This window comes from Rhinolophus sinicus, linkage group LG09 (genome assembly GCF_036562045.2).
Source record: "Rhinolophus sinicus isolate RSC01 linkage group LG09, ASM3656204v1, whole genome shotgun sequence".
Lineage (NCBI taxonomy): Eukaryota > Metazoa > Chordata > Mammalia > Chiroptera > Rhinolophidae > Rhinolophus > Rhinolophus sinicus.
In genome coordinates this window covers 79,370,532-79,391,177 of record NC_133758.1, presented here as the reverse complement: position 1 = coordinate 79,391,177, position 20,646 = coordinate 79,370,532, and the positions used below count along the sequence as shown (strand labels likewise).

At 36.3% G+C, this 20,646-nt stretch overlaps 1 protein-coding gene across 1 annotated transcript in view; it reads right to left on the bottom strand.

The window, feature by feature from the left end:
* Positions 1–20,646, bottom strand: part of GRM3 (glutamate metabotropic receptor 3) — a 216,310-nt gene that overhangs the window by 16,860 nt on the left and 178,804 nt on the right. The window contains exon 4 of the mRNA XM_019749770.2: positions 8,360–9,426. Coding sequence (XP_019605329.2) covers positions 8,360–9,426 — 1,067 coding nt within the window. The remainder of the gene's footprint in view (positions 1–8,359; positions 9,427–20,646) is intronic.

Sequence of the window (20,646 nt, the reverse complement as noted above, 5' to 3'; positions counted from 1 at the left end):
TCTACCTGAATTTTAAGGGCTGGAGTGTCCCAGACCCATGTTTTGGACTCTCTTCACCGTTTCATTGAGTTCTATGGTGTAAGTAACTTCTATGTTGATGACGTTCAACTATTTATTACTGGATTCAACCTATCTTTTGGGCATCCAGACTCACATATTCAACTGCCATCTTGGCATATTGTTTTGGATATGTAATAGGCATATCAGAATTAATCAAGGCAAAACTTGATTTCTCCCCCACAATGTTTCCATTTCAGTAAATGACACCAAATGCCACCCAATTATGCAAGCCAAAAACCTGGGAATCATCCTTGATTTTGCCATTTCCCTGACACCTACTCATCCAATCCAACAGCAAGTCCTTTTGGTTCTTTTGGAACATAATTCTCTATGTTCCCTTGTGCTTCTACATGTCTTTCAAGCAGAGGCTCTAACAACCTTTGTTCTGGGCTTTCTTTTCAAGGATATTTCTATATCAAAGAGGTTTAAAAGATAGAGAGAGTAACTACCTGCGGATCACAGGGCCCCACATAGCGTCCATTATGAAAGACTCAGGTTCCCTAATTTCACAGTGCCTCCCCTGTAATGCTACCACTGATTATGCAGCAGTCACCCTGTCAACTTTGCATCAACTTTGCGTAGCCTGTGGCAAGCGGAGCTTAGGGAACCTGAGCCAATGCTGACACTCTGGCTGTTGCTGTTGAGTCCTAAAGTCCTTCTTCTCAGTATCAGCAAAACTGTAGCATGATAACATGTTACCTGGTAAGTATAATAGAATCTGAGACTCTGCAGTCTTTGTCAGTTTTGGCAATGAGACTGGGATGGCTTTTTCAAAGAGGGAGTATGAGGGCCTTATGGGCTGAAGAACAGGATTGAAGAGAAGCCCATGGGAATCAGAGCAAACATGTGGAGCTAATTGTATGGCCAAGCAATAAATAGTTCTCCACTTTATTGCCTCCCAATGAGGAGGATTTGGAGAGGGAATTGCAGGCTGATTAACAGGAATTAGGTTCAGATAGTGCTGCATGACTGTGCTGTATCGTTGCTAACTCTTCATTGGGGTGGGAGTAGGTGGCGTGGATTTCTTCCCCAATTTGATTCAGGTCTGCCTAATTGCAACAACTAGTATTCAAATGTATCCTGGGTGGGCAGAAAGTTGTGCTCCTCTTCATATAAAAGTTGCAGAGACATGTACCTATACTGAGCATGAAAAGAGGGACTTTTAGAGAAAGCAGAAACTAGGTGAATTATTTGAACTTCGGCTAGTTCCCTTGGGAGATGAGGGGGCAGGGTGTATAATGCTTATTAAGGAAGAATAACAACAGCTGGGTTCTCTCAGGGTTCATCCCCTGCTGAGGTCTCTCATGCCAAATTTAGATCCATTTCAGGATGACAAAGTCTCAGTTTTTTTTTTTTTTTTTTTGCACTGGAACCTGACTGCAGAGTGGAGCTTCGGTGCTCTCTGTGAGATTTCTCTGAGATGGAAATATGCTCTGAGAAACCATAGATGAAGCACGGACTAGTATTAAGGCTCTTACTGACCTGGATTGGATTTAAAATGCTGACAAAGTTGCTGCCCTAAAGAATGAGAAACTGAGCAGAGAAACCTAGATAAATTCTTGCAATCAGCTGCAGCACTAGAAAACTTGCCTAGCTCTTATGTTAAAACCAGGCAAGACCCTAAGAGTCTAGAATGAGGCAAGAGAGGACCTGCCTGAGATGCAGATGTAAGGGGGTACCTAAGAGATGTTATCATGACGAGACAGCAAGCACCCTGGATTAAGAGGGACTCCTTCTAAAAAGTTGCTGCTGTGTGAGTCAAGGCTGAGTTGGAAGTGCACAAACCATATGCCCAAGCAGATGTTTATCTGGTTGTGGCTTCTGAGTCAAGGGGTCCCACACATTGAAATGAAGATAACATTAATGATGATCTTGCCATCTAATAGGGTTTTAGGTATTCAGAAACACTGGACCTTTGTTTGATTGAGTCATGAGGAGCTGCTGCTTAAAACAGAAAGCCCATGTGCCTTGCTTATTGGCATGGGGCCACTCTCTCCCTCCATGCTGCCTGATTCCTCCTTACTCTGTACCCTGGTCTTAGTTGCTTTAAGGAGAAAAAGGTGCTGAAGGACAGGACCAAAGTCTCCCCATCCCCAAGCGTGGCTGAAGCCCATACGTACCAGATCCAGGTTGCTAGGAAACTTCAGGGAGGGAAGAACTCAAACTTTGATGCCTTGTTAGTTACAGACATCCAAGTCACCACCCTTCCCAGACCTGTTGTGAGGAGGGCAGAGCTGGGCCTACAATGAGGCAAGAGAGGACCTGCCTGAGATGCAGATGGAAGGGGATACCCAAAACTCATTCATCAAGACAAGTGATATTGTATTGTAGTATTTAAAAAAATAAAACTCCACGTGAAAAACCCATGATGAACACAGTTACCAATATTTTAAAAGAGGACAGGAGCAGCAACAGTGCTGTGCTATGACATAGGGAATCTTAAGGCAAAAAGAAAAATTAATAATACTGGTCCTGTCCTGATTCCTGTGTGTGCAGGTGTCACCGAGCCCACTCTGCATTGCCTAGTAGGCTTTGGGACTTGGGGAACTTACATAAATACTGACACGGTGGCTACAGTGATGGCTGTGAGTAACAAAGTCCTTGGTGAATCAGGAGTCTCTACGTAGTCCTACCAGCATCCCTAAAAATGCAGGCTGACTTGTTAGATTGCAAGATGGGTAAAAGCTCTTCACAGTTCTCGGCAGGTTCTCTCTCCATTGTTAACATGCCACCATCGGCTCTGACTGGAACACCTATCACAGCTGCCTAAACACTCCTTCCTTTGCTTTCTGTCATATAATCATAGTAGCTTTAGAAGATGGGTTTTCCCCTAAAATGTGAGATTATGAAATGTGAGATCATCAAACATCTCTGCTTAAAATCTTTCACTGATTTCTCATGTGGAATAAAATCTGTACTTTTTGCTATAGCCTACAAAGTCCCACAGGGTCTAGCTCCTCTACCTACCTCTCATGTAAAATCATTCTTCCATTTACTCATTAAACTGTAGACATCATATACCTTTCTTTTCGAAGACATTTTTGCCTAGATGTACTTGTGTTTCTTCTTCCTAGCACACAGCATTCCTATGCCTGGCTCTCTCCTATCCTTCAGTGGAATATTATGAAATAGGCACTAGTCGGGGTGGTAAACATTTTTTAAAAGAATTTGAGATTCTACATATTTTTTAAAAAAATTTCAAAATTGTCAACATGAGAAAATCAGAATTTCGCTGTAAGCATTTGAACCCTGTCAAAATTCCGGAATCACCTCGAAATCTCTGCTTACTGTAGGTAAAGTGCTTCACAGGTCCCCATCCCAATAACAATCCAGCATTTTGATACTCAAAGGACAGTCCTTTGTCTAGCAGCATCTCCATCCCCTGGGAGCTTGCTAAAAATCCCGAATCTTGGATCCCTTTCCTTCTAACTGAATCAGAATCTTTCATCCCCAAGTGAGTTGTATGCACGTTAAATTTTTGGAAGATCTGCAGTAACATAATCCCCTTTTCCTTCTATCATAGCACTTACCAGTGCATGAATTATCCTGCATTTTTATTGTTCATTATTCACTCTCCATCTCTATCCTCCCTTATTTCCTGCTAGATTGTAAGTTATAAAAGAGGAGGGACTTGTCTATGCTGACAGTTATCTCCCCAAGGCCCATAATAAGTGCTCAAATATATTACTGGAAGGACCACTTCGTAAATTATATAAATGCCTAACCATTATGCTGTATACCTGAAACTAATATAATATTGAATGTCAACTGTAATTGAAAAATAAAATTAAAAAATACGTGCTGAAATATATTTGTAAGATATGAATAAACAAAACACCAGTGATTACTATTAATTACTTCCTTTATGGATAACTTTCCACTAAAACATGGCCTAGTTTTTATTTCCACCATTTAAACTATGTCTCGGATCCCTGATGACTCAGTGTTTGATTCTTGCACTATCTGGGATGGTTTTGTTGTAATATAGAAGACGATGTCCTGGATATTTCTCAAAGATCCTTTGCTTTTCAGATTCTTACCCCAGTTCTTGCTTGCTCTGTCTTGGAGGCGTGTAATAGCTTCAATTAGTGCTGGTTGTTCTAGGCTTTACTCTTTCAAATCCAGCCTCCATATTAAGGATAAATAAGTTTGTGGTATAATATGAAAGGCATGCGTGTATTTGGATCTGAAAAACTTGCTATTTCCTACCTGTGCCACCTGGGAAGTTAATTATCCTCTGAGTCTGTTTACTAATCTTTCCAGTGGATAATAAAATTTGCTTTCCAGGGTGCTAATGAGGATCAGTGAGCTCATGTATGCGAAGCATTTAGCAGAGTAAGGTCTCAGAGTTGATCAGGAAAGGTTAGTTCCTTTCTTTCCCTCTTACCTTTCATCATGTCAATTTTTGCCTGAGCAAACAACCAAACAAAAGAGAACAAAACAAAACAAAAAATCAAAAATTGCAAGACCTCAAAGCCCTTAAACACTATTTAAATGAATTCCTCTGCCTGGTAAAATCTGACCAAGTTGCCAATTCCCATTAGTTTCTCACTAGGCACCCCCAACCCAGCTTCCACTTGAGAAAGACCAACAGTACTGCATTCTGCTTGGTTCATTTCTGTCTTGGTTCAAAAATATTCCCTGTATGCCCTATATTCTCTAACTACCATAATTACATTTTCTCACCAAGGTACAGGGTGAAATCCCACCTCTTCAATGAGTATTCCTAGAAAGACCAAGCTCTTACTGATCCAACTGTTCTTTGAAACCCGTAGGCATTTCAGAGTTTTGTGTCATCAATTTAATTATAAACTCCTCTGTTTTAATGTTGAATTCTTTCTTGTTTGTTATTTTTTTTTCCCAGCTGGGAGATAAGATTTTTGAAGACTGGAATCATGCTTTATATTTATTTGTAACTCACAATGGGTGGCAAATACTGAGTCATAAACCCGGTTGACTGTTTGATACCCAAATTCCTTCTAGCTGCCTTTAAATTATCGGGTACTTTTCTAATGGGTACTTTTCTAATGGGACTGATTCAATCTGAGCCACATGGATTCCCTCTGGGAAATTTTAAATCTCAGTCTTGTTCTGGAATTTTTAGAACAAGGGTCTAAAGTTACGATGCTTATAGGGTCCATGTAGATTCCTACATGAAGGGAGCCGGATGTAAGAATTCAGGGAGTGGTGGGAGTGTGAGCAACAGAAATGAGTGTGCCCTCCTAGGGGCGTAAGCACTTCTCAGGTCCCGCTAATTGTTGCATGTAGGCATTTGAGTCCACATGTTTTACTTTGATAAGAAAAGCCAAAAATCTGGATATTTACATAACATGTCTCAATTTTCTAACTTTGACAAATATTTCAAAGGATTTCAAAACATTGCTGGCCAAATGAAAGCTATCTGTGCAAAAAAAGAGCATGTGATTTGTTAGAGTGGTGGTTTTCAATCTTGTCTGCCAATTGGAGTCACTAGGGGGCTTTGAAAAATCCTGATGTCAAGGCCATAGATAAGGCCGCCTGCATCAGAATGTCTGGGGCTGTACCCCAGATATTAATATTTCAAAGCTACCCAGTTGCTTCAATGTGCAGTCCAATTTGAAAGCTACTGTGTTAGAGGCTCTAGTCTACATTCTCATTTCTTTCATAAATTTAGTATTGGCATTATTTGCAAGGAGTAATTGAGGCCTTAGATGATCTCATTGTGATTACCATGTTTCCCCGAAAATAAGACCTAGCTGGACAATCAGCTCTAATGTGTCTTTTAGAGCAAAAATTAATATAAGACCCTGTCTTATTTTACTATAATATAAGACCAGGTCTTATATTATATTATATTACATTATATTATATTATACTGGGTCTAATATAATATATAATATAATATATAATATAATACCAGGTCTTATATAAGACCGGCTATAATATAATATAATATAATATAATATAATATAATATATAATATAATATAATACAATACCAGGTCTTATATTAATTTTTACTCCAAAAGACGCATTAGAGCTGATTGTCCAGCTCGGTGTTATTTTTGGGGAAACACAGTAGATGACTTAATTAGCATGGACCTTAAAAACACTCAATTCACAACTTCTGCTACATTTGCCTTAGAACTTCTGCCATGTATAATAGTACCAAGTACCTGGTATCTTTAGCTAATTCCATTTCGTCAATTGATGTTAAAGGAAAAAAAAGTCATTTTTTTGGTGTTTTAGACATAAATGCTAATTCATTCAATAAAATTAAATTTTCTAATGCTATTTGTTTATTCTCAGTAGTAATTTTTGCTCTATTATTTTAAATTAGCTTTTTTGAGAGTGAAGAGTTTCATATATCCAGGGTAAAATAATTAACACTGTAACTATTCTGCAGTCTCAATATGTTGAATCATGCCTGCTAATGATGGCTTCCCAATAACTTAAAAAACAAAAAAAAATCCTTAAAGTTCTCTAGGAATGAATGTGTATATAAAGACAAAAGGTAAAAACAGGGGCATTAAAATGTGTTAACTATAATTCACCATTTTAACCCCGACGCTCTAAAGCTTCAAACTCCCCTGTGGTTCATGTCATCTGACCTTTGATTTTACTGATTCAGTTCTGATGTTTTCTTTTCTGACAGATTTTTAAAATTTTTTATAGGTAGTCTTAGAAACCCTGACTATTACCCCAACATTGAACTTGCTCTTCCTTTAATGTAGTCCATAGGTTTTAGTCATAGGATTGTAAATAATTTAATAGATTAGATATGTTAAGTATTGCCAGTATCTTGATTCATTCCTTAAATAGCTTTGTCTTTTCTTGAGGTGCAATAATCAAGATTTTAGTAATGTAGGAATTACTGATAAACAGAAGATTTGGGGGCTATTACAGCCTACAGAAGCACTTCATTTTGTGAAATCATTATACAAAAAGGAAACCATTATGCCACTGGAAAACTTTCTTTTCTTTCTTTTCTTTCATTGGAAGATATTAAAATCAGAATTATAAATGCAAAAGCAACTGATAGATGGTTTTAACAATTTGAAAAGTTGTGATGGAATAATGATTTTTTTCTTTCAGAAGAGATGGTAATTATATTGAAGCTCAGAAATTCCTTCCTTCCTTCCTTCCTTCCTTCCTTCCTTCCTTCCTTCCTTCCTTCCTTCCTTCCTTCCTTCCTTCTTTCCTTCCTTCCTCTCTCTCTCTCTTTATCTCCTCTCCTCTCCCCTCCCCTCCCCTCCCCTCCCCTCCCCTCCCCTCCCCTCCTCTCCTCTTCTTTCCTTTCCTTTCTTTTCTTTTTAAGGAGGGCACAGTTCACAGTGGCCCATGTGGGGATTGAACCGGCAACCTTGGTGTTATTACCACCATGCTCTAACCAACTGAGCTGACTGGCCACCCCTAAAACTTTCAACTGTGATAATTTAAGAAATATAGAGAATAAAAACCAATTGCCTCAAGAGAAAAAAATATACTCACTCATTGGAAGATACTAAAATTAGAATTATAAATGCAAAAGCAACTGATAGATGGTTTTAATAGTTTGAAAAGTTGTGATGGAATAATGAATTGTTTCTTTCAGAAGAGATGGTAATTATATTGAAGCTCAGAAATTTGATCTATATATAACTAAAGACTATATGAATAAAGACGTAATTTGGTTACTAGGATATGAACAGTAAAAAGTATAATTAGTTCAAGGATTATATATGTACACCTTCTGTCTACACCTTAAGTCTAGAGGAACTAAATTTGTAGGAAAAATACAACAAATCACCATAGCATTTTAATCTGTTTTAGAGAAGTAATAATGCTTATTTAAAGCTTGAGAGAAAATTTTTTTTAGATCTTTAAATTGATCATGGCTTAATGCTATAAGCCTATTTTAACTTACAGACAGATCTGTAGTGGCCAGGTCCCCTTGTGTGTAATTTGAAGTACTCTCATTTGGCTTTGAGTGGTTTAAGTCTTATTTCTTGTCATCTACTTTCTAAATTTAATTAAAAGTTTTAGGGGTGTGAGTGTGTATTACATTTTCTCCCACTAGATTATAAATTGCTTGAATGACCATGCATTTACATTTATCTTCCTCTCTGTGCCTAGCACAATGCTTTGCACATAGTAGGCACTAATTAAATGCTTTTAAAACACAGAGAATAAATGTTATATATAATATGGCAGTTCATCGTGACATTTGTAATCACCCACCTAATTGCTGAGATGAAATAAAGGGGGTCTGTTTTAAATCCTACATAACAAAACATTGGCAGGATAAAAGAAGAAAAAGAAGAAACCATTCCAATACTTACTCTGTAGTCACTTGATGTCACATAAAATATAGGGAGGAAGGCCAACCAGATGATGCATGTGGTGTACATGGTAAAACCAATGAACTTGGCTTCATTGAAATTTTCTGGGCACTTCCGCGTTTTGAAGGCATACACAGTGCATAAGATCACCAGGACCACATCGTAGGTAAGTGAGATCAACATGCTGGAATCTTTGACATTGCATTTTAAGATGACTGTTTCCCGCTTCTCTGGAAGGGTGTATCGCCTGGTGCCTGGAGCCTCTAGGATGAGCCACACAGACACCACCACAATTTGCACCAATATCAGACCCAGGCAGATGAAAACCTGAGAACTTGGGCTGATGAATTTTGGCCTCTGAGCGCCATTCTTTACCCCATTGAAGATGCGGGCAATGCAGTTTGTTTTGGTCAGCAGGGCTGAGTAACAGATGGCAAAGGAGGTCCCCAGTCCTAGTCGGCGGAGTGTGCATATGACTGGTGACGGCTTGGCAATGAAGAAGAATGTCATGCAATAGGACAGGCTAACCCCAAACAACAAGATATAGCAGAGCTCCCGACCTGATGCTTTGACCAAGGGTGTGTTGTTGTGCTTGATAAAAACAGTCACAACCATGCATGTACACGCAAAACCCAGGCAGGCAATGGTGACCGGACCAATGGCCCAAGCATCTTCCCACTTGATGTAGTCTTCAGGAAGGTCAAAGCAGCCCGAGAGGTCTGCAGAGGGCCACTGCCCAAGGCCGCAATCCATGCAGGTAAACTCATCAGCCAGGTATTCGTAGGGCTCGCAGGGGATGCAGATCCAGCAGCAGACATCCCCTGGTTGCATATTCTTCATTTCATTGGGAGCACAGGGGTCACTGCACTGGGAAATGGGGATTGAGTTCTGGGACCAGTGGATAGAGTCGACATCTAGCCACAAGGTTTCTGCCCAGTGACCAACCTTCAAGTAGGAATACTTGCCACCCACGTACTGGAAATTAAACACGTTGTATCGTCCCATTCCATCTCCAAAAGTGTCAAACTTGACAATGCTATCTGCACCTTTATTTGGGTTGAATGGAGCTGTGAATGTAAAGTGAAAGAAAGGGAAAAAGAGAACATTGTTTACATGTCTCAGTTAGGATCAGTCAATTACTGTATGTCATACACTTAGCAAAACTGAAATGACAGCAAATAGGGATTCCAAGGCCAAAATAATTTAACAATTACCATTGAATTTATGCACCAAAAACTACTAGAGTACTTGGTATTCATAAATTCATTCACTTAACATTCCTGAGTGCCTCCTGTGTGCCAAGTGCCAGTGACAATTAGGAGCACAATACAGTGCCTGCCTTCAAAGGAGCTTCTAATGTAATGGGAACTGGCAAACATGGGCATTTTCTGAGTGGTGTGGAAATGTTCGTTTCTTGAAATATTTCACAATAGGAATTGGACAAAAATTTGTCTCATCCTTATATTATATACAGCTGCCTTAGTATTTTCATAAACATGCACAATTAATAGAATTTCTCTCCTTCAAAATGAAGAAAAAAGGTTCATGATAAATGTATGGTATGCTTCTTTTAAACAGTTCAAATGATTCAGCAGGGGAAAAAAATGAAAACTTCAACTCTAATATTTTCATGTTTTAGAGAACATTCATTCTGACTACATATATGCTTGTGTCTATATGCAGTATGCTCCTATCCACATAAATGTATAACCTGGATATTTTTAAGGCACCAACAGTGTGAAGAAGGTAAGTAACTATGCTTTAAAGTTTGTTCCTAACTATAAAGAGTCAGTTGTCCTCAGCCCAATGACGTGCCCTCAACCGTGTCCCTTTCTTATAGTCCTCTATGAGTCCCTAAGCAGCAGCTCTCCAAGCACCTGTGTTTCTTTTATATCTGGTGCTCGTGTCTTTCTTGCCAATGTGAGCTGCCACTCTGATCACCAATTTTTATGCCACCTGCTCTGGTCTACTGTGTACCTACTACTTCACACTGCCAAACTTTACTCTTGCCTTAGACGTACAAGAATGTTGCCTATGTCTACATGATGCACAGACAAACTCTATTAGTCAGAATAGACTCAACTGTATTGGTAAATAAACCCAAAATTGTTTCATGGCTTAAACACAATGGAAGTTTTTCTCTCCCTCATGCAGCAGTCTAAGGTTTTGGTGGGTGTCTCTCCTCCACATGGTGATTCAGGAACCCAAGTTCCTTACCTCTTGAAGCTGTACCAATTCCTAGAGCCTCTTCCTCATCAGTGTCCATCCAGTGGAAGAAGAAAGAGAGTGTGAAACAGGTATACCTATTGCTTAAAAGTGTAACCCTGAAAGGGGCACATGTTTTCATTCCCATTTATTGATTAGAAATTAGTTGTAGGACCACACCCAAGTTCAAGAGAGGTTGGGAATGTGTTTTACCTAATATGCCCAACTACTATCCTATGGAATAAGAATGTAGAATTTTGAGGACACTGCAATCTCTTACTCTGTGGGTATTTCCTGTCTTTCTTGCCTATTCCCTGGGCTTTGTTCCACCATTTCTGAAGCTCATGTTGTTTCAGCCAGTGGGAAACATCTTACTATTCTTGGGTCCAGTTATTTTATGGAGGAAATGTCCCTTAGTGAGTTACTTGGGTCCTTGATGAAATAAAACTTCACATTTTACCAAATAGCTCTCCTCTGCTTAGGATGCATAGGTGACGCTACATTGCTGGGTTGGGTGGCTTACAGTAACATTTCATACCACATATAAAGTCTGTTAGCAAATGTAGTCCAATATGCCAAATTTATTCCTCACTTATTATGATTTTTTTTCTCTTAATGATCTTGGCTCTCACCTGCCGTTTCACTTTACTAACCTCTATCTAGCTTTCTGCCACATTTGCCAAACCCATCACATATGTCTGTGTATCTGTACTCCAGTTGTGGATTGGCTTTGAATGCATAGTGAGACAGAGTGATGTAGTTGGATGAGTGCACAGTTTTGGATTTAGATGAATTATGTGTGATTCTCACCTCTGCCTTTTGATAGCCATATGTCTTTAGGAAAATTAACATTTCTGACTCTGTTCCTTAATCTGCATATTATAAATGAAAATTATAAAATAATATAAAAATACTAAACAGGTTAAATATTTTCTATTGATTTATAACACTTGCCAAATATTAAATAGCATGATATTCAACTCTCTATATTATTTGTTGTTTCTCTTGCTCTCTTTCCACAGCATTATGATCTCTTTGCAACTACTACAGCTTTTGGCTATGCTTTAATATCTGTTAGGACAAGTGAACATAGGAGTTGAAACATTATTACCATAGTTTCAGGAGTAGGAATCAATATCAGAATTCTTATGTCACATAAAAATAAAGTTGTTTAGTCTACGCTTAGAAAAATTTCATTAAACATTTTAGGGATTCCTTTCATATGTTACAAATATGTAAGTAAAATGTTGAATATTTTAACACATTTCACATCAAGTATAAGAACTTCAGATGTGTGATTAATTTTTTACTCTACGCAATGAATCTCCACCAATGTTCAGTTGATATTATTGAATTTTCAGGAAAATATTTGTAAAAGGAATATGTTTTATATCTCTAATTTAAACATTTCACTATTGTCACAGGTATTCTTGAATGCAGTTTCTTAAAAGTAATATATTTAATAAGTGAAAAAACTGATTGTTTTGTGTGTTCCGAGCTGGAGAGGGATATTGGTAAGATTGTTGGCATGTGAACGAATGACATAAGTACTACAGATGTAAAACATTCTTTTTACAAATCTTTTCTGGAAATCATCTAATATCATCAACTGAATATTGGGGAGACTGGTTGCCTAGTTAAGGATAACAATTTTAATAACACATCTGAGGTTCTTACGCTTGATGCAAGTGTGTTAAAATATTCAACATTTAACTTATTTGTAACATATAAAAGGAATCCCCAAATTTTAAATGCAGTTTTTGTAAACGTAGAATACAAAAATATAGTCTGATATAACAAAAGAATTCTGAAATTGATTCCTACTCCTGAAAATATAGTAATAATATTTCAATTCCCATTTTTTCTTAATTGTTTGAAAATGTTGATCATTAATAAATTTTTTAAGATGCTATGTAAGGACTTTAGCTCTGGCTTTTACATAATGTTGCCACTATTTTTCATGAGGTAGGTTATTTTATAGTAAAGGGGCAGAATATATTTAGTATTTTCATCAGTTTTTCCCCTCCCTACCTTTTTATTTTGAATACTTTCAAATCTACAGAAATGATGAAAGAGAAGTATAATGGATGTAGTAATATTGGAATAACTTGGACTTAACTAATTGTTAACATTTTGTCACATTTGCCTTTTTTCTCTTTTGCTGTTTTTTTGTTAAAATATTGTTGTTAAATATTTTCTGTTAAAAAAGTATAAAAATATGGAGCATCGATATTGATATAGAGCAAGAGTTGGAAAACTATGGCCCATGGGCCATATTCTTCCTGTTGCCTGTATGGTAAATAAAGTTTTATTGGAACACAGCCTTACTCATTTGTTAACATATTATCTATGGCTGCTTTTCCACTAAAACAGTAGAGTTGAGTAGTTTCACTAGGGATTTTATGGCTTTAAAATATTTACCATATAATGCATTCCATAAAAATTTGCACATTCCTGAAATAGAGCCAAGGGAACTCATACACAGCAATTTGAAGCATGCAATTTGGTATTAAAGTTAAATATTTGCATATTTATGAGCCAGAAATCACATTCTTCCACATGTACTATAGAGAAATTTTTGCACATATGTGTCAAAAACATGTAGATGAACATTATAAGTACTGTTTATAAGGGAAAAAACAACTGGAAACAACTTTGATTTCCAACAGCACTCAAAAATTATTTTGTGGATTATTCACAATTTTATACTGTTGTAAAATTTAACAACAGTTATAGGAAAGAAGACGAATGTATTTTAGAAATAATATTGTGTGAAAAGAGTGTATAATTCTATTTTTGTAAAGTTCTAAGATGAACAAAAACTAAATATATCATTTCAGGATACATACAGAAATGATACACTTTTTAAAAAAAGCAAACGATGACAAAATTCAGGGTAATGTATATTGGTTGGAGCAGTGGTTTGCAGAGGGGTGGGTTAGGGAAGAGCACAAAGGTGGATACCAATTTGATATATTCTGTTTCTATTTTGGATGGAGTGTTATTCATGGATGCTTATTATATTGCTGTGCTTCATAAATTGTATTGAATTAAGCATGTTCTTTGTGTGACTTAGCATTTCATAATAAAAATATTTAAAAATTAAAATTTGGTGATATACTATTCCAAACACACACACAAAATATGAATTTTCTCATTCTAGGGGAATAATGCTGCAAGGTATATTTCTTCTATCACATTTGGGGATTGGGAATGTAGTTATGATCAATTGCTTCTGTTGATATAATGAATTACTAAGAGATTTGCTAAGATATTTTGGAAAAAATAGTTTACATATGCAAATTATAATAAAAAAAGAAACTCTACTACAATGGCATCAAAAATGATAAAAAATCAGGGTAAATTTAACAAAATATGTGAAAGACCTATATGAAAACTAATGAAAGACACAAAAGAATGCTAGAATAAATGCAAAGACACACCATGTTCTTGGATAGGATTCAAGTCTCTCTTAGATGATTTTAATAATAATAATGCATAAATAGTAAATTTCAATAAAAATACCAACTTAGAAAAAAAAGAAAAAACAAACAAGTTGATCCCAAAGTTCATATGGAAATATAAATCTGTAAGAATGGTCAGGAGAAAGAAGAAAAATGAGGGATCGTTAGCACTACCAGATATTAAAACATACTACAAAGCCTCAATCATTAAAAGTGTGATACTCAGCAATCCTGAGAAATAAGAACAAAGTGGGAGGTATCAAGCTACCTAACATCAAATCATACTACAAGGCTATAGTAATCAAAACAGCATGGTATTGGCAAAAAAGCAGACATGTAGATCAATGGAACAGAATAGCGAGCCCAGAAATAAGTCCATTCCTATCTGGTCATTTTAATCTATGACAAAAGAAGCAAGAATTTACATTGGAATAAAGACAGTCTATATGATAAATGTTGCTGGGAAAACTGGAGAGATACACACACAAAAATGATACTACCTCCTTATTCCATATATAAAAATAAACTGAAAATGGATTAAAGACTTAAATGTAAGACCAGAAACTAAAAAACTCCTACAAGAAAGTATAGGAAGTAAACTTGCAGCCGTTATCCTTAGTAATATTTTTACTGATATATCCCCCTGGGCAAGGAAAGCAAAAGGAAAACTAATCATATGGGACTGCATCAAACTGAAAATGTTTTTTCACAGCAAAGGAAACCATCAACTACAACAAAAGACATCCTACTGAATGGGAGAAGATATTTGCCAATGATACATATGATGAGGGGTTCATATGCAAAATTTATTAAAAAACACATATAACTCAACACCAAAAAAATAAACACCCCAATTAAAAAATGGGCAGAGGACATGAAGAGATATTTCTCTAAAGAGGACATACAGATAACCAATAGATATATGAAAAGATGCTCGATGTCACTAATCATTAGTGAAATGCAAACAAAAACCAGGAGATACCACCTCATTCCTGTCAGAATGTCTGTCATCAACAAATCAACAAACAACATGTGTTGGAGAGGATGTAAAGAAAAGGGAACCTTCATGCATGGTTGGTGGGAATGTAAATAGGTACAGCCACTATGGAAAATAGTAAGGAGGTTCCTCAAAAAATTAAAAATAGAACTACCTTATGACCCAGCAATTCCATTCCTGGGTATCCAAAGAAATCCAAACACTAATTTGAAAAAATATATGCACTCCTATGTCTATTGCAGTGCTATTCACAATAGCCAAGATATGGAAACAACCAAAATGCCCATCAATAGACGATTGGATAAAGAAACTGTGGTACTTTTATACAATGGAGGATTACTCTGCTATAAAAAAGAATGAAATCTTACTATTTGCAACAACATGGATGGACCTAGAGGGTATTATACTTAGTGAAATAAGTCAGACTGATAAAGACAAATACATTATGATCTCACTTATATGTGGAATCTAAAGAACAGAATAAACAAGCAAACAAAACAGAAGTAGACTCAGAGATACAGAGAAGAAAACCTAATGGTTGCTAGATAGGAGGGGGGGTTGGAGGATGGGGGAGGTGAAGGGATTAGAAAGTACAAGTTGATAGTCACAAAATAGTCACAGGGATGTAAAATACAGTATGGGGAATATAATCAGTAATGTTTTAAAGATCATGTAGGGTGCCAGAGGGCACTGGACTTATCAGGGGGATCATTTCATAGATTGTGTAGATGCCCGTCCACTACACTGTACACCTGAAGCTGATGTAGAATAATTAGAATAATATTGAATGTCAACTATAGTTTTATACACACACACACTCACACACACACACTCACACACACACACACATACATCAGGTGCCAAAAAAATTATACACATTTTAAAAAAGGAAAAAAACTGTGTTAATTGTAAAAACTGTATTAATTGTAATACTCAATATGTACCAATAGCAAAAGATGAATACAAGTCACGTTTGACTTCTGCAATTACAAGAGGTGCTCAAAGTGGTTACCATCAGTGTCCAGACACTTCTGATTATGACAAACTACTGGTTGAGCATAGATAACATTTCTTAAAATGTGTATAGATTTTTGGCATGCCTGGTGTGTGTGTGTGTGTGTGTGTGTGTGTGTGTGTGTGTGTGTCTTCATGGGATATAAAGTACAGCATAGGGAATATAGTCAATGGTATTGTAACAGCTGTATACGATGTCAGAGGGTAGTAGACTTGGGAGGGTTATACTTTGTGAGGGGTGTAAATGTCTAACCATGTTGCTTTGTACACCTAAAACTAATATAATAATAATAATAATAATAATAAAACAGTGTGATACTGACTCATGAATACATAGAAAAACCAATGGAGTTGTATGAAATATCCATAAATAGATCCGATACATGCTACAATTTTACACATGATGAAGGTGGCATCTTAAACAATGAGGAGAGATATTCAATAAATGATGTCAGGCAACTGTTTAGTTAACTGTAAAAAGGTTAATTGGATTTAAATTTTATTACTTATATCAAAATGAATTCTAAAAGGATAAAAGTTTTATATATGAAAAATAAAACCATACAGTGTAGCAATTTTTTAAAAAGGATGATTACTTTAATATTGGAGTTGGGGAAGTCCTTTCTTTTTAATTAGCATTGAAAACACAGAAACTATAAAACAAAAAATTAAATCTAATTGTATGAAATTAACAAAATCTGAATAACAACCAATATAAGTTTGAAAGGAGCACAAATTACAGGCTAGGAAATAATATTTACAACTGATATTATAGATAATGGGCTAATTTATAATACATAGAAGATTCAAATAAACCAGTGGAGAAATAATCAAAGACTATGAACAGGGATTTCACTAAAAGGGAAAACAAATAGTCCTGAAAAACATGAAAATATGTTCAACATCAGTTAAAATAAAGAAAAATGCAAATTGCTGTAGGTAGAATAATAGTCCCTTAAAGAGATTCTCTAGAAGCTGGAAAAGGAAAAAAAGAAAAAGAAAAGAAAGAAAAGAAAGAAAAGGAAAGAAAAGAAAGAAAGAAAGAAAGAAAGAAAGAAAGAAAGAAAGAAAGAAAGAAAGAAAGAAAAAGAAAACAAAGAGAAAGAAAGAAAGAAAAATGGATCCAATGGATCCTCATTTAATGCCTTCAGAAAGCAATGTAGCCCTGCTGACACCTTAAATCTTAGTCAGTGTGATCCATTTGGCTCTAACCTCCAGAACTGTTAGATAACAAGTTTATGTTGATTTAAATGAATAAGTGTGTGATAATTTGTTACAAAGGCAATAGAAAACTAATAGAAAGAGTAAAACTATTTTGCATTTGTACATGTATTTTGTTAACAAGGCTCTAGTGAAGCAAGAGCAACGTTACGCTGATGGGTAGGTAAAGTGGGATACTTCCAATGGAGGATAACTTGACAACATTTTTCAAAATTATAAACGCATGTAACTTTTGATTTACCAATTCCAATCTGTGGAATGTATTCTACAACTATACTTGCGTATGTGTGAAATGATGTTTTAACCATGTTTATTGCAACATTGTTGATGATAGAAAAAAAATTGGAAATGATCAATAATGAAGAAAATGGATTACTAACAGCTATGAAAAAATGAGGAAGTGTTCTATGTGACAAATATTATGGAGCTATAAAAATCATCTATCACATTGTTATCTGTAAAAAAGCAAGGTGTAATAAAGTACACTTAATATAACATTTAGTATGTTACCTTTTATGTAAATAGGGAAAATAAAATCTATTCTTTTTTCTTTTATGTGCATAAAGGAACTCTGGAAGACTACTCAAGAACAATGGTTACTAATGGTCAAGGAATTGGAAATGGCAGATGATTGCTGAAAATAGGAGGTAAATTTTTACTGAATTCTTATATATACTTCTTGCATTTTGAAGCATGTGACTGTATTACCTATTCAAAACATAACAAAACAAGGAAAACATAATTAGACAATTAAGGATTACCAGACATTTAAATAAACTTCTAACCTGAAAAAGAGAGACTGAAACAACCAGAAAAAGAAACTTGGAGTAAATTAGAGACAATGCAGGGAGCAAAAGACAAAAGCTTTGAAACAATATGTGCTCAGAGAGATAAGAGAAGATGTTGCATCTATGAGATAGGTATGGTGTAGTGTTAAAAAGAAACATTCAGAGAACAAGGATGAGCTTTTGGAAATGAAATAGGAGAAACAGATATTCAATATAAGGATTGAAAGATAAACTTGAGAAAACTCCTGAAGTTTAACAAAAACGCTGAGGTGGAAAGTAGAAAAGAAAAGAGGAAAATTAGAGAATATTTTGTGAAATTTCAACATTAAATCAGCAGCTCCAAAAAGAGGGAGAGAGAAAATAGAGGGAGGACATTATCAAGAATCAAATTGAATAAATGAGAATGGACTTGACCTAAGAAAGGGTGAAGCAAGAAATTGTTCTTCTTATAAGCTTATTGAATTCATGTAAAAATTATGCACATGTATTATTTTGACAAAAATAAATTATAAAGTTAAAAAAGTGTAAATTATAATTGAGCAAGGCAGCACAGCTTACAAAGTAAATTATGAAAATGAGACTACAGCAAATATAACCAGTGCTTGGTAAGTGGGTGGTGAACCAAAGTACTTTTGGTGGAATTTTGTTTTTTAATATAACTTTACCTTTTACTAAATTTGTTTTGTTAAATATGTAACAAAGCATGGTGTTTTTGTTAAATATGTAACAAAGCATGGTCCAGTGTCTAAATCGTTTAAATACATATAACACATTAAAGCAGTACTTCAAATAAGTGCACTAAAAATTCTCAACAAAAGTCCATTGTCCGCTGAAGTGCCCTGATCTTCAGTTTGGGATAAAAGGTTGCTGTGTTTATGCTAGAATGAAAGAGAACGAAAGAAGAACCTAGAAGGAAAAGGTAAACTGTGTCTGTCAAATATTCCGCATGTGAGAATAATCCTGTTTCTGAAGGTTATTCCCAAAATGACTGGCCTATGTAGTGAAGAGGCAGGTAAGATAACCAAGCTCTTTCTCAGAAGCTGCTGGAGTGACTTCAAGTGACAAAGAAGCTTGAAGCCCTTAGAGGGTTGATCCAGTCGCCTTCCTGAGGCACTTAGGGTTGCCTCTAAGTCAAATGACTCACCTGGGAAATAGTTGCAGTCTAGTGAACCATCACCATGGTTGTCTGGTGATCGGTTGAATAATTCTTTAGAGTGAGGAAACTCTTGGGAGTTTCCTATTTCTCGAGTTGAATCTCATCAAGGGAGTAGCATCATTTGAAATGGAAAAACAAATCACCTTTTGTTGTTGCAATAGCATGAAAAACCCAAACTAAAGGGAGAAAAAAGAACTGGAAAGGTGGTGGAATTTTTTTTCAAAAAGACTTAACAAACCTCCAAAATCTAGTTTCAAGCCCCTCACTATGAGGCATAATAAGTAGCCTAGGTGAAGTGCTTCACTGGTTACACGGGTAACAAATGACCACATCCAGCACCTGCAACTGGAGAAAAATAAGAACCAGTTTCATCCAGCTAGGCTAATCCTCTTGACTGGGGACCTGACCTTTAGCTTATTTTAATGTCATTTCCATTGGGATTACTACAACTCCCATCATGCATCTGATGCCATGATAGTTCTGGAGGAACCAAATAGGGAAGAAAAAGCAGGAAACAGAGGGTCCCACCAGGGGAAGAAGATGAATGAACCACTTCAATGGGATGTCACCAATTCCCGCCATGCTAGGGATAAATAACCCTGATTGTGACATCCTCAGAGCATTCTTTCTCTGAGTTCACTCACATTTTCCTCTCATGTGTGTACTTTTCATTTTCAATAAATCTCTTTTGCTTTCCTGCATCCTGTCTAAATCTTGAATTCTTTCTTGTGCAAGACAAGAACCTGGTCACCGCTGCGCCAGGTTGAGCCCTCTCTTGGACATCCCCCTGAGTCTCTGGTGACAACTACTCAAAATCAGGTCCTCACTTTTCGGAAGAAGGCTGATATGGCCTCAAGTCAGGAGGATGACTTTTCCGTTTAGCTCATTACCCAATTAGTTCTGACTCCAGTTTGGAATGGATTTATTTGAAAAGTTTAATACTGGATGATCAGTCCTCCTAGGGCCACTTAGTAGAGATGGGGTCAGTGGCAGGAGAAAATAAAGTCGGCTCATTATTTTTTTCTTCTCAGACGAAGTCCAGTTAAGGTAAGACAATAATGTGACTCAATATCACTGCCACTGCCTGGGTTCACATTCATAAATACTAATGAAAATTGCAAAAGCTACTAATAGCAACATGGCTCCAATTTCACAATATTTCACAACCAGGCCCTCACTGAGGTTTCTGTGAATTTGATGAATTGGAATAAAGACATCTGTAGATGAAGAGACAGAAAATGGTATCTCCCTTGAAAGACCTGTTAGAGGTCAAGAGGGAAAGACATTAAAACCCTTTGGCTAGAGCAAACTGAATCTTTTACAAACACCGTACAGGTGGGAATAGGAAAGAACAAGAATGAATCCTTGGCTGTCAGTAAGTAATTTGTCTACCAGTTAGGAAGAATGTCTCTGATGAATTTCCACGATTATGTACCAACAGA